Source organism: Hemitrygon akajei, chromosome 13 (genome assembly GCF_048418815.1).
Source record: "Hemitrygon akajei chromosome 13, sHemAka1.3, whole genome shotgun sequence".
NCBI classification, from domain to species: domain Eukaryota; kingdom Metazoa; phylum Chordata; class Chondrichthyes; order Myliobatiformes; family Dasyatidae; genus Hemitrygon; species Hemitrygon akajei.
In genome coordinates this window covers 100,133,740-100,149,081 of record NC_133136.1, presented here as the reverse complement: position 1 = coordinate 100,149,081, position 15,342 = coordinate 100,133,740, and the positions used below count along the sequence as shown (strand labels likewise).

The 15,342-nt window shown below is 41.0% G+C and overlaps 1 protein-coding gene across 3 annotated transcripts in view; it reads left to right on the top strand.

Moving 5' to 3' along the window:
- sec24d (SEC24 homolog D, COPII coat complex component) overlaps nucleotides 1–15,342 on the top strand; it is a 178,288-nt gene that overhangs the window by 123,089 nt on the left and 39,857 nt on the right. For all 3 annotated transcript variants that reach the window (XM_073065166.1, XM_073065164.1, XM_073065165.1), the window contains 2 exons: nucleotides 1,404–1,500; nucleotides 8,699–8,844. In XM_073065166.1, coding sequence (XP_072921267.1) covers nucleotides 1,404–1,500; nucleotides 8,699–8,844 — 243 coding nt within the window. The remainder of the gene's footprint in view (nucleotides 1–1,403; nucleotides 1,501–8,698; nucleotides 8,845–15,342) is intronic.

The window sequence follows — 15,342 nt, the reverse complement described above, 5'->3', positions numbered from 1 at the left end:
TTAATAATTACTTGCAAATTTGGATTTCCTTTTTGGGATTTTAGTCACAGTTCACAAGCATAAAGTTGATAATTATCTTTATTTCTATAATCTGGATCACAGTTTGTTCATGAATATAATCTGGTTTGCCCCTGGGGGATTTATTTAATTGACCCATATTTTCAAGGTCTGCATTAGATCATAGAACAGTAAAGCACAGGAAAAGGTCCTTTGGCTCACAGTGTTGTGCCAAGCTAATCAAAGTAATGACTCCTAATCCCTTCTGCCTGCGCTTCGTCCACATCTTCGTATTCTTGGCCTACTCCTGGCAACCCATTCTAGGTAGCTACCATTCTTTGTGTAAAAAAAAGTACTTAAAAACCCTGCCCTGCACATCCCCTCTCACCTAAACATGAGCCCTCTAGTACTAGACATTTTGACTCTGGGAAATAGTTACTGACTATCTCTCTATGCCTCTCATTATTTTATCAGATCTCCTTCAGCCTACTCTGATCCAGAGAAACAATGTCCCCTTATAGCACAAACTCTTTTTGTGACCTACCTGAATTTATCATTTATAAAGCTGCAACATAACTTCCTGACTTTTGAACTCAGTGCTTCAACAAGTAAAGGCAAGCATTCCATATGCCTTTTTTTTTTACCATTCTATCGATTTGCACGAGCACTTTCAGTAAGATATGGACTTACACTACAAAGGCACTCTGTACATCTGTCCCTCAGTATTGGGTTCTTCAAATTGAGCAAATGCGACTCAGCAAAATCTGGGTGACTTGAAGTATACACCAAGATGTCATTGGTTACATGAATTTCCAATTATCTATATCAAGGGTGTCAAACTCATTTTAGGTCACGGGCCGGATTGAGCAAAATGCAGCTTCATGCGGGCCGGATCAGTCGGACGCGCGCGAACGCAGCTTTCGTTGCCTCCGTTTTTTCAGCCTGCTCTCATGTGTCTCAGTCTCTGCTAAAACTACAAAGTGTTTCACTTTACAAATTCCGTTTCTTATGAAGAAGTCTACCGAGCAAGACTGTCGAATAAACACTAAAAACCCTGAAAACCTGGTACCTGAATATACTCAGCATTAGCCATATCATATGCCATAGGCGCTTCGATTACTGGGGTCAGCTTTAATAGTAATTACGTAGATATTATCTCGCGGGCCAAAGATAATTCCACCGCGGGCCGGATTTGGCCCGCGGGCCTTGAGTTTGACATATATGATCTATATGATTGAATTAATTTAAGTTTTAATCGGAAGCAGTAGATTATTTATTGAAAGGTAATACAGTACAGAATGAAGAATCTGCTTGGTTTAGTGGTTGCTGTTTTATATCACTATTACACAGTACCATCTGCTGGTGGAATCAGTACTTCTCAAGCTTCTTGTCTTTTTTTTGCACAGATACAGCTTGATGGTGAACACTTCTTGACTGATCTAAGAAAGGATGTACAGAAGTCAATAGGGTTTGATGCCATCATGAGGGTCAGGACAAACACAGGTGAAGTGCATCTGATTGAGGAATTTGATGTTAAGTAATTTGAATCAAGTGTCTTTTTCATGCTGCTTTGGATCCAAAGTAAGAATCATTTCGATCACCTTTACAATTGTATACTGAAGAATGACCATAAACAATCTTCAGTCTTTACATAGAACATTTCAGGTGCAGAGTGGGATTTTATTTACCATCATAAACTAACCATTTTTGTTTCTTATTGTGTTTTTATAAATTAGGAATGTCTGCTAAGTTAGAACACAGAATAGTGCAGCACAGAATCAGGCCCTTCTGCCAACACAATGTCCATAGCCTTCAATTTTCCTCATATTTATGTGCCTATCTAAACATCTCTGAAAATTTCTTAATGTATGCCACTCACTATGTAAAAGAACTTGCCCCCCCCATATCTCTTTTGAAATTACCCCCTCTCGCATTAAATACATGCCCTCTGCTATTAGACATTTCAATCCTTGGAAAAAGATACTCTCTGTCTACTCTATCTATGCTTCTCATAATCTATCAGATCTTCCCTCAGCCTGAACCGCTCCAGAGAAAACAATTCAAGTTTGTCCAACCTCTTATTACAGTACATGGCCTCTAATCGAGGCGACGTCCTGGGAAGCCTCTTCTGCACCATCTCCAAAGCTTTAACATCTTCCTATAATGGAGTGACCAGAACTGCATGCAATACTCCAGATACGGCCTTATAAAACTGCATCTAAGTTTGCTGATGACACTAAATTGAGTGGAAAACCACATTGTGCAGAGAATGCGGAGAGTCTGCAGAGAGATATAGATAGTTAAGTGAGTGGCCAAGGGTCTGTCAGATGGAGTACAATTTTGGTAAATGCGAGGTCATTCACTTTGGAAGGAAAAATGGAAGATCAGATGATTATTTAAATGGTAAAAGATTGCAGCAAGCTGCTGTACAGAAAGACTTGGGAGTGCTTGTGCATGAATCACAAAAGATTGGTTTGCAGGTGCAGCAGGTTATCAAGAAGACAAATGGAATGTTGGCCTTCATTACTAGAGGGATTGAATTTAAGAACAATAAGGTTATGCTGCAAATGTATGGGGTACTGGTGAGGCCACACCTAGAGTACAGCATGCATTTGTCATCTCCTTACTTGAGGAAGGATATACTGGCTTTGGAGGCAGAGGAGAGGAGCTTCACCAGGTTGATTCCCAAAATGAGGGGGTTAGACTATGAGGAGAGAATTTGTCGCCTGAGACTCTACTTGCTGGAATTCAGAAGGATGAGAGGAGATCTAACAGAAACATATAAAATTATGAAAGGGATAGATAAGCAAGAGGCAGGAAAGTTGTTTCCACTGGTAGGTGAGACTAGAATTAGAGGACATAGCCTCAAGATTCAGGGGAGTAACTTTAGGACAGAGATGAGGAGGAACTGATTTTGCCAGAGAGCAGTGAATCTGTGGAATTCTCTGCCTAATGAAGCAGTGGAGGCTACCTCAGTAAATATACTTAAGGGAAGGTTGGATAAATTTTTGCATTGTAGGGGAATTAAGGGTTATAGGGGAAAAGGTAAATAAGTGGAGATGAGTCCATGGTCAGATCATCCATGATCTTATTGAATGGCAGAGCAAGCTCGACGGGTCAGATGTCCTACTCCTGTTCCTATATCTTATGTTTTTATGTTCTTAACATAACTTTGTAAGTTTCAGAGGTTTCAAAGTTACATTTAATGTTGAGAAATGTAGATAATATACATCCTGAAATACTTTTCCTTCGCAACCATCCACAAAAACAGAGGAGTGCCCCCAAAGAATGAATGACAGTTTAAATGTTAGAACCCAAAGCCCCCCCAAGCTCCCACTTGCATGTGAAAGCAGTAGCAAAGCAACGATCCACCTTCCCCCACCAGCAAGAGAAAAGCATTGGCACCCACCACTGAGCACACAAGCGTGCAGCAAAGTCACAGAATTGTAGAACCCCAAAGACTACTCGTTCACCCGGTATTCAACATACCACAGGCTCTCTCTCCCCCTAGTAAGGGAGAAAGCAGTGTCTCTGTTTCACAGTGAAAGGGGACATAACAAACAACTCGCTGATTTACGATGTTAAAAATCCGTTGTATTGCTTTTTCCAAGCTCTGTGCCCAAAGAACTCGGGTCTCTGGGCACACAGACAGCAGCCAGCTCACTGCTTTCGATCTTCCGTCTCCCACGACACACTGCAGAACCACTAACCTTCGTTCTGCCTGCCTCCAGAGTCACAAGATCCCAGAACTCCGAAAGCAAGCTGAGCTCTTAGGTCACATCCTTGGCATATCGAATAACAGCCAGTCATGAAACCCCGAAAGCGGGTCCCATTCCCACAAAGCACCGAAGTCAGCGTGTAACTCCAGGTCAGGGTCTTCAAAAGAACCCTGAAAGGGAAAAATAGAGATATTAAAGATGGAAATAGAGCTGTTTCCGAAGATGCAAGCAAAGGAACTGCTGTTAGGTCCCATTGTCTCCTCCTAAGCTCCTCCTCTTTTCCTTTTCAAGTAGTTTTATGATGGAATAATGTAATTTAAACAGCAATAGTATATTTCAGTGTTTAATCAATAGTCCATATTTTCCAGTCATTGTCAAACAGATGTTCATTACAGTTGTGTCTACACCCTGTGGATTTTTCACTGAAATTCGCAATGATTATCAGGCTGGTTCAACAGCAGTGCACATCTCTACAGGAGTCAGTGGAGCTGTGGGAAAAATTAAAGCAACTTTAACAACTCAGACTGAAGAATGCATACTGCAGTATGCAAAATCAGAAAGTTTCTGAAAAAACCAGTACACTCAGCCCATAACCCTCCATTCCTTTCCTGTCAATATACCTATCCAATTCTGCTTTAAATGACAATACCGAACCTGCCTCTACCACTTCTACTGGAAGCTCGTTCCACACAGCTACCACTCTCTGAGTAAAGAAATTCCCCCTCATGTTACCCTTAAACTTTTGCCCCCTAACTTTCAACTCATGTCCTCTTGTTTGAATCTCCCCTACTCTCAATGAAAAAAGCCTATTCACGTCAACTCTATCTATCCTCCTCATAATTTTAAATACCTCAATCAAGTCCCCCCTCAACCTTCTATGCTCCAAAGAATAAAGACCTAACTTGTTAAACCTTTCCCTGTAACTTAGGTGCTGAAACCCAGGTAACATTCTAGTAAATCTTCTCTGTACTCTCTCTATTTTGTTGACATCTTTCCTATAATTCGGTGACCAGAACTGTACACAATACTCCAAATTCGGCCTTACCAATGCCTTGTACAATTTTAACATTATATCCATCTCCTATACTCAATGCTCTGATTTATAAAGGCCAACATACCAAAAGCTTTCTTTATCACCCTATCCACATTAGATTCCACCTTCAGGGAACTATGCACCATTATTCCTAGATCACTCTGTTCTACTGCATTCTTCAATGCCCTACCATTTACCATGTATGTCCTATTTGGATTATTCTTACCAAAATGTAGCACCTCACACTTACCAGCATTAAACTCCATCTGCCATTGTTCAGCCCACTCTTCTAACTGGCCTAAATCTCTCTGCAAACTTTGAAAACCTACTTCATTATCCACAACGCCTCCTACCTTAGTATCATATGCATACTTACTAATCCAATTTACCACCCCATCATCCAGATCATTAATGTATATGACAAACAGCATTGGACCCAGTACAGATCCCTGAGGTACACCACTAGTCACCGGCCTCCAACCTGACAAATAGTTATCCACTACTACTCTCTGGCATCTCCCATCCAGCCACTGGTGAATCCATTTTACTACTTCAATATTAATACCTAACGATTGAACCTTCCATGCGGAACCTTGTCAAAGGCCTTACTGGTCCATATAGACAACATCCACTGCTTTACCCTCCTCAACTTTCCTCATAAACTCTTCAAAAAATTCAGTAAGATTTGTCAAACATGACCTTCCACGCACAAATCCATGTTGACTGTTCCTAATCAGACCCTGTCTAACCAGATAATTATATATACCATCTCTAAGAATACTTTCCATTAATTTACACACCACTGACGTCAAACTGACAGGCCTATAATTGCTAGGTTTACTCTTAGAACCCTTTTTAAACAATGGAACCACATGAGCAATACACCAATCCCCGTTTCTAATGACATTTGATATATTTCTGTCAGAGCCCCTGCTATTTCTACACTAACCTCCCACAAGGTTCCTCCCTCAGGAATATCCTGTCACAGCCCAGAGATTTATCCACTTTTATATTCCTTAAAACCGCCAGTACTTCCTCCTCTTTAGTCGTCATAGTTTCCATAACTTCCCTACTTGTTTCCCTTACCTTACACAATTCAACATCCCTCTCCTTAGTGAATACCAAAGAAAAGAAATTGTTCAAAATCTCCCCCAGCTCTTTTGGCTCCACACATAGCTGTCCACTCTGATTCTCTAAGGGACCAATTTGATCCCTCACTATCCTTTTGCTATTAATATAACTGTAGAAACCCTTTGGATTTATTTTCACCTTACTTGCCAAAGCAACCTTGTATCTTCTTTTAGCTTTTCTAATTTCTTTCTTAAGATTCTTCTTACATTCTTTATATTCCTCGAGCACCTCATTTACTCCATGCTGCCTATATTTATTGTAGATATCTCTCTTTTTCCTAACCAAGTTTCCAATATCCCTTGAAAACCATGGCTCTCTCAAACTTTTAACCTTTCCTTTCAACCTAACAGGAACATAAAGATTCTGTACCCTCGAAATTTCACCTTTAAATGACCGCCATTTCTCTATTACATCCTTCCCATAAAACAAATTGTCCCAATCCACTCCTTCTAAATCCTTTCGCATCTCCTCAAAGTTAGCCTTCCTCCAATCAAAAATCTCAACCCTGGGTCCAGTCCTATCCTTCTCCATAAAGTTATAAAGACACTTGGTGAGACTGAATCAGATTGAGGAGAAATTAAGCAAACTGTGGCTATAGAATTTAGATGTCAAAAACCATCCCTGCCTGGAGAAACATAATTTCTCCAGGATCGACGTTTACTCTTTAAGCCTTGTAACAATTGTGCATATTTTAATGAAATCCCTTCTCACTCTTCTGAATTCTATAGCTCCAGTTTGCTTAATCTCTCCTCTTAATCTGATACCAGGGAAACAATCTGATGAACCTTTGCTACACTCCCACTAAAGACATCCTTCCCCAGTTTGAGAGATCACACCTGAACACAATATTCTTTGCAGATTCACTCTCACGAAGTGTCTTTATAACTAAGATAGATCTAAACCCTTCCTATCCATGCATCAATCCAACTGTCTTTTCTAAGTTGTAGCTACCTCAACCACTTCCTCTGGCAGCTCATTCCTTAAAAATGCCACCCTCCATATAAAAAAGAACATTTCCCTCAAATTCTTATTAAATCTTTCACCTGTCACCTTAATCCAGTGCCATCTAGTTCGTGATTCCTAAATGCTTGAGAAGTTGACTGACTACATTCACCCTATCTATGTACCTCTATAAGATCACCTCTCAGTGTCCTATGCTATATTGGAAAAGTCCTGTTCAACCTCTCATTATTACTTAATCCTTCAAGTCCTGGTAGCATCCTTGTAAATATTTTCTGCACTCTTTCCAGTGTAATAACACCTTTTCTATGGCACAATGACCAAAACTGAACAGTGCTTTCAAGTGCGGCCTCTCCAGTGCCTTGTAAGACTGAAATATATTGTAACCTCCCCACTTCTGTACCCAGTGCTTTGACTGAAGGCTGCATGCATTAACCATTCTTCACCACCCTGTTTACATGTGACTCCACTTTCAGATCACCATGTACCTAAACTCCAAAGTTCCTCTGTGTGTTGCTCAGATTTCCAGCATCTGCAGATTTTCTGCTGTTTGCTCTGAGCATTATCTCCTTGTTTTTATATTCTATTTTCCTAGAAATAAATTCCAACATTGCATTTGCCTTCTTTACTATAGTCTCAACCTGTAAATAAATGACAAATAATAAGAAGCCCAAGCAACACACACAAAATGCTGGTGGAACACAGCAGGCCAGGCAGCATCTATAGGAAGAAGCACTATCGATGTTTCGGGCTGAGACCCTTCGTCAGGACTCCTGATGAAGGGTCTCGGCCTGAAACGTTGACAGTGCTTCTACCTATAGATGCTGCCTGGCCTGCTGTGTTCCACCAGCATTTTGTGTGTGTTGCTTGAATTTCCAGCATCTGCAGATTTCCTTGTGTTTGCGTAATAAGAAGCCCAGTTCTGATCCCTGAAGTACACCACTGGTCAGGAGCTTACAGTCCATGAAACAACTTTTTGCCATCACTCTCTGCTTCTGTCATCAAGCCAATTATGTATCCAATCAGCAAGATCTCCCTGAATTCCATGTGATCTAACCCACCAGATCAATCTACCATATGGAACCTTATCAAAGGCCGTACTAGTCCATGTAGAACTGCCTACTGCCCTGACAACATTGACCTTCTCGTAAACCTCAGTCCAGATTATAAGACATGTTCTGCTGTATACAAATCCGTGCTGACTACTACTACTCTCCGATAACTTACCAACCACAGATGTTAGGCTTACTGGTCTATAGTTCTCGGGTTTTTCCTGCAACCTTCTTAAGTTATGGTACCACATTTGCAACCTTCCAGTCTTCCTGAACAACTTCAATGGCTAAAGATGATACATATATTTCAGTAAGGGCACCTGCAATTTCTCCTCTCGTCTAATCTTCCATAGTGTTGTTTCATATACCAGGTCATGCCTTGGAGATTCGTCTACCTTCATATATTTTAAGACGCACAGCACCTCCTCCATGGTAATGCAGGCTATCCACATGACCTTCCCATTAGTTTTCTCAAGTTGTCTTTCTCCACTGTAAAAGTAAATGAGAAATATTCAGTGAGGACATTGCCCATCTCCTGCAATTACACACATTAATGTTCACTTTGGTCTTTGAAATGCCTTGTTTCTCCCTCTAGTTACTTTGGTCACAGGTAAAGCTGGTTGTTGTCGACATACTGGTGAACACCACCTCCACATTTTCAGAAGAGGTTGGAGAAGGGCAGGATACAGATTGAGATGATATATTCTTAGGGACACCTGTGAAGCTTGCAATGCATTAAACTATGAGGAAAGTTTTTAAGTATTCTGTGCATTTTAAACATTTCTTTTAATATTTTCTTTATCAAGGCTTCAGAGCAACTGAATTCTTAGGCTCCATGTATATGAACAACACAACTGATGTGGAATTGGCTGCCATTGACTGTGATAAGGCAATCACAGTGGAGTTCAAACATGATGATAAACTCAGCGAAGAGAATGGAGCCTTAATCCAGGTAGAGCGCATCAACATTGCTGTGTTACCTCAGCTTTCCATACAACATAACAAGTGTTTCTAGACTTTACATTTATGTCTATTTTGACAAATCACGGTCAACTTTAGTATGTTGTTTTTGGATAAGTGGGAAGGAATAACAAAGGAAAAGAGAAGACCTATCCTGGAATGACAGAACTAGAGTTATTCTTCATTTATTCTTAACAACACACCGTAAAAACACTTATTCATTCATTTTATAATTATTTAATTTGCCTTTTTCTTTACAAACTGAGTGCCACATTTACCAAAATTGTGCCTAGAGTTCAACGCAATTCAAGTTCAACTTCTACCAAAAGGACAGGCAGGTAGACAGAGGAGTTGGGGTGGTGCTGTTGGTAAAAAAATATGGAATCAAATCCTTAGAAAGAGGTGACATAGGATTGGAGGATGTAGAATCCTTGTGGGTAAAGAAACTGCAAAGGTAAAAAGATCCTGATGGGAGTTATATACAGGACCATAAACAGTAGCCAGGATGCGGGATATCTATTTCAATGGGAAATAGGAAAGGCATGTCTTAAGGGCAATGTTATGATAGTCATGGAGTCATGGTAGTCATGGAGGGATTTCAAGATGCACCTCAAAGAAGGAACATTATAAAGACAGGATGATGCAACCATGGGTGACAAAGGAAATAAAAAACAACATAAAAGCAAAAGAGAGGGCATATATTAGAGCAAAAATTACTGGGAATTTAGAGGATTGAGAGCTTAAAAACCAACAGAATCTAACTAAAACAGCCAAAAGGATGGAAAAGATGAAGGTAAGCTAGCCAATAATATCAAAGAGGATATCAAAAGTTTTTTTTTCCCAGATATATAAAGAGTAAAAGAGAGGTGAGAGTAGATAATAGACTTCTGTAAAATTGACACTGGAGTGATTGTAACGGGGGACAAGGAAATGGTGGATGAACTAAATAAGTATCTTAGTAGTATGCCAGAAGTTCAGGGGTATCGGGCCAGAAGTGTATGCTTCTATTACTAGAGAGGAGATGCATGGGAAGCTGAAAGGTCTGAAGATAGATAAGTCACCTGCACTAGATGGTTTACACTCAAGGATTCTGAAAGAGATAGCTGAAGAGATTGTGAAGGAATTAATGATCTTTCAAGAATCACTAGCTTCTAGAATGGTTCTTGAAAATCTTAAAACTGGCAATGTCACTCCACTCTTCAAGAAGGGAGAGAGGTAAGATGACAGGTAAGATGTTAGAATCTATTATTAAGGATGAGGTTTCAGAGTACTTGGAGGCACACGATGAAATAAGCCAAAGTCAGCACTGTTTCCTTCAGGGGAAATCTTGCGTGACAAGTCAGTTGGAGCTCTTTGAGGTAAAAAAAAAGGCAGGATAGACAAAGGATGGTGGATGTTGTTTACTTTGATTTTCAGAAGGCCTTTGACAAAGTACCATACATGAGGCTGCTTAACATGAGGAAACCATGTCTCTATACTAACATGATAGAAAATTGGCTGACTGGCAGAACACAAAGATTAGGAATAAAAGAAGCCTGTTCTGATTGGCTGCCGGTAACTAGTGATGTTCCACAGTGGTCAGTATTTGGATCGCTTCTTTTCATGTTATATGTCAGTGATTTGGATGATAGAATCGACAGCTTTGTGGCCAAATTTGCAGACAGTACAAAGATAGGTGGAGGAGCAGGTAGTGTTGAGGAAGTAGGGAGTCTGCAGAAAGACAGATTGGGAGAATGGGCAAAGAAGTGGCAGATGGAATACAGTGTAGGGAAGTGTATGGTCATGCACTTTGGTAGAAGGAATAAAGCAATAGACTATTTCCTAAATGGGGAGAAAATTCAAAAATCAGGTGCAAAGGGACTTGTGAGTCTTCATGCAGGATTCACTAAAAGGTTAACTTGCAGATTGAGTCAGTTATAAGAAGGGGAAATGAAATGTTAGCATTCATTTTGAAAGGACTAGAATTTAAAATCAATAATGTAATATTGAGGCTTTATAAGGCATTGTTCCAACCACTCTTGGAGTATTGTGAGCAGCATTGGGCGCCTTATCTAAGAACAGATATGCTGGCATTGGAGAGGGTGCAGAGAAGTTTCCAGGAATGGAAGGGATCGTTTGATGGCTCTGGGCCTGTACTCACTGGATTTTTAAAGAATGAGGGAGAATCTCATTGAAGCCTATCGAAAATTGAAAGGAGTAGATAGAGTGGATGTGGAGAGGATGTTTCCTATAGTGGGTGAGTCTAGGACTAGAGGGCACAACCTTAAAATAGAGGTGTGTTCTTTTATAACAGAGATGAGAACGAATAACTAGAGTGGTGAATCTGTGGAATTCATAGCAATGGACAGCTGTGGAGGCCAAGTCATTGAGTATATTTAAAGCAGAGTTTTATGAGTTCTTGGTTAGTCAAGGTATTGAACATTACAGGAAGAAGGCAGGAGAATGGGGTTGAGAGGGGTTGTAAATCAATCATGATGGAATGGTGGAGCAGAATCAGTGAGCTGAGTGGCTTAATTGTGCTTCTATGTCTTATCGTTTTATATCTTTACCATGTTTCTGTAAATCAAGACAAATGAATGTAGGAAATAAAAACATTAAGAGCCTACTTTATTAAAGATCTTTCATAGAAACATAGAAAATAGGTGCAGGAGTAGGCCACTCGGCCCTTCGAGCCTGCACCACCATTCAGTATGATCATGGCTGATCATCCAACTCAGAACCCTGTACCTGCTTTCTCTCCATACCCCCTGATCCCTTTAGCCACAAGGGCCATATCTAACTTCCTCTTAAATATAGCCAATGAACTGGCCTCAACTGTTTCCTGTGGCAGAGAATTGCACAGATTCACCACTCTCATAACTTTTCATAACTTCAGCACTTTTTAATGTGTTTGTTACATACGGTCCAAACCATCTTTTGGACTATAGTCTTATCTTGTACTATGGGAAATAACAACAATTCAGCTTCTTCACGGAAGAGTCCATAATTATTGCTTGAGTGACAATGATTGGCCGTGGCAAGGAGAAGAACAGTTTTGCTTTTATTCAGTTGATAAAGCAGGATCTTTTAAATCAACCAGACAGGGCCTACGAGTCTTCAGCTGATGTATCTCAGAGGTATGGCACCCTCAGGATCCTGGAAAACTAATTTGATTGAATACTTTGAAGGGGTAACAGCATGTATAGATGAGGTAGATGTGATTTATATGGACCTTGGTAAAGCCATGTGGGAAACTAGTTCAAATGATTGGGGCCCATTAAATTCAGGGCAAGTTGGCAATTTAGATCCAAAATTGGCTTGGCAATTGGAGAAAGAGGTGGTTTACAGAGGGTTGTTTTTGCAATTGGACACCTGTGATTAATGGTGCATCACAATATTCAGTGCTGTTTGTCAGGGTCATCTATTACATCTACTACTCCTGGTGCGGCCTCCTCTAAGTCTGTTGTAGATTAGGACACAGTTTAGTTGGACACCTTTGCGCTGTACACCTGAGGATATCTTGGTGAATACCTATTTCAATTCAACTTGCCATTCCCATTCTGACGTATCAGTCCATGGCCTCTTCTACTGCCATAATGAGACCAAATTCAGGTTTGAGGACCAACACTTTCTATTTCATCTGTGTATCCTCCAACCTGATGGCTTGAACATCGACTTCTGGTAATTACTCCCCCTCTGCCTTTCTCTCTTTTCTCCATTCCCCATTCTGGTTACCCTCTTACTACCTCTCTTCCCTTCACCTGTCCACCATCTCCCTCTCATTCCTCTCCTCCTTCCCTTTATTCCATGGTCTATTGTCCTCTCCCATTAGATTCCTCCTCCTTCAGCCCTACACCTATCACCTCCTAGCTTCTTACTTCATCACTCATCGCCCACCATCCTCCTTTCCCCTCACCTCATCTTACCGATCATGTGCTGGGTTGTATTCCTCCTGCTGCCCTCACCTTCTCATTTTGGCTTCTGCCGCCTTCCTTTCCAGCTTTTGTTACAAACATAGAGAAACTATGCTCTATAAAACCTTGGTCACACCTCAGCTGGGCTACAACTTGCAGTTTTGGTCATCATGTTGTAGGAAAGAAGTGATGGTGCCTGAGAGAGTGCAGAGGAGATTTATCAGGATATTGTCTGGGATAGAGCTGTTTCAGTTTTAAGGAGGAGACTGTCAAAATTGGGTCCATTCTCCTTCGGCAGAGAAAGTACAATTGGGCATGATTGAGATGTATAAAATTAAGACGGTTATAAAATATGCTAGTTTGCAGGAAGCTTTTTTCCCCTATCAGAGATACAATAAACTACAGGATGTAGGTTTGGGATAAATGAGAAGGGATTCAAAGGGTTATGAGCGGGACCTGCTTCATCCTACAGATGGTAAGCACCCAGAATGAACTGCCGGAGAGAGTGTTTGACTGCATTTTAGAACTGTCTGAACACTTGAATCACTTAGGTTGAGTGCTAGGCAGTGGGGTTGATTCAGAAGGTTGCTGAGTGGTTGGCATGGACAGGTTGGGCCGAATGGCCTGTTTCCATGCTGTAAGGTTCTCTGATTCGCCGTCATATTAAGGAACATTTAATTTGTTCCAAGCTAAATTAAATTTTACAAAATGATGACAAGATTTACATCATAGTGATCTTAGAGGATTTCTTTCTATTTCATAATCATTTTCTCCTGGTATAATTAACATCCAAGTTTACCCAGAGGCCTGCCAGACAGATCAAGGTGGTGGTGATTGATTACAGTGCAAAAATATAACCACAGTTTATAGTAAATTAGTGCTAATGGAAAATAAGTTTAATAGTAAGATCACATTGAACGATGCTGAATGAAGACGCTATGGCACAATGTACTGTACTTTGACAGAAAATGATAATGAGGATGTGACTAAACACCTTGATGAAGGTGAAGCAGTAGATGTAGTGTATATGGATTTCAGCAAGGCATTTCACAAGGTACCCCATGCAAGGCTTATTGAGAAAGTAAGGAGGCATGGGATCCAAGAACTTTGCTTTGTGGCTCCAGAACTGGCTTGCCCACAGAAGGCAAAGAGTGGCTGTAGACGGGTCACATTCTGCATGGTCGGTCACCAGTGGTGTGCCTCAGGGATCTGCTACTCTTCGTGATTTTTATAACTGACCTGGGTGAGGAAATGGAGGGATGGATTAGTAAATTTGCTGATGACACAAAGGTTGGACATAGAACCATAAAACACTACAGCACAGTACAGGCCCTTCAGCCCTCCATGTTGTGCCGACCCATATAATCCTTCAAAAAAGTACTAAACCCACACTACCCCATAACCCTCCATTTTTCTTTCATCCATGTGCCTGTCCAAGAGGCTCTTATATGCCCCTAATATTTTAGCCTCCACCACCATCCCTGGCAAGTCATTCCAGGCACTCATAACCCTCTGTGTAAAAAACTTACCCCTGATGTCTCCCCTAAACTTCTCTCCCTTAATTTTGTACATCTGCCCTCTGGTGTTTGCTATTGGTGCCTTGGGAAACAGGTACTGACTATCCACCCTATCTATGCCTCTCATAATCTTGTAGACCTCTATCAAATCCCCTCTCATTCTTCTACGCTCCAAAGAGAAAAGTCCCAGCTCTGCTAACCTTGCTTCATATGACTTGTTCTCCAATCCAGGCAACATCCTGGCAAATCTCCTCTGCACCCTCTCCATAGCTTCCACATCCTTCCTATAATGAGGTGACCAGAATTGAACACAATACTCTAAGTGTGGTCTCACCAGAGATTTGCAGAGTTGCAACATGACCTCTCTACTCTTGAATTCAGTCTCCCTGTTAATGAAACCCAGCATCTCCTAGGCCTTCTTAACTACCCTGTCAACATGTGCAGAGACCTTGAGGGATGTATGGATTTGAACCTCCAAGGTCCCTTTGTTCATCCACACTCTTAAGTAACTGACCATTAATCCTGTACTCAGTCTTCTGGTTTGTCCTTCCAAAATGCATCACCTCACACTTGTCCAGATTGAACTCCATCTGCCATTTTTCTGCCCAACTCTGCAGCCTGTCTATATCCTCTTGTAACCTTCGACAACGTACAGCTCCATCCACAACTCCTCCAATCTTCATGTCATCTGCAAACTTACTCACCCATCCTTCCACCTCTACATCCAGGTCATTTATAAATATCACAAATAGCAGGGGTCCCAGGACAGATCCCTGCGGCACTCCACTAGACACCGACCTCCAGGCAGAATACTTTCCTTCCACAACTACCCTCTGCTTTCTTCCTTTAAGCCAATTTTTTATCCAAACAGCCAAGGTTCCACTTACCCCATGCCTCATGACTTTCTGGATGAGCCTCTCATGAGGGACCTTGTCAAATGCTTTGCTAAAGTCCATGTAGACCACATCCACTGCCCTACCCTCATCAATTTCTTTTGTTACCTCTTCAAAAAACTCAATCAGGCTTGTGAGGCACGATCTTCCCTTCACAAAGCCATGTTGACTATCCATGAGTAGTTCT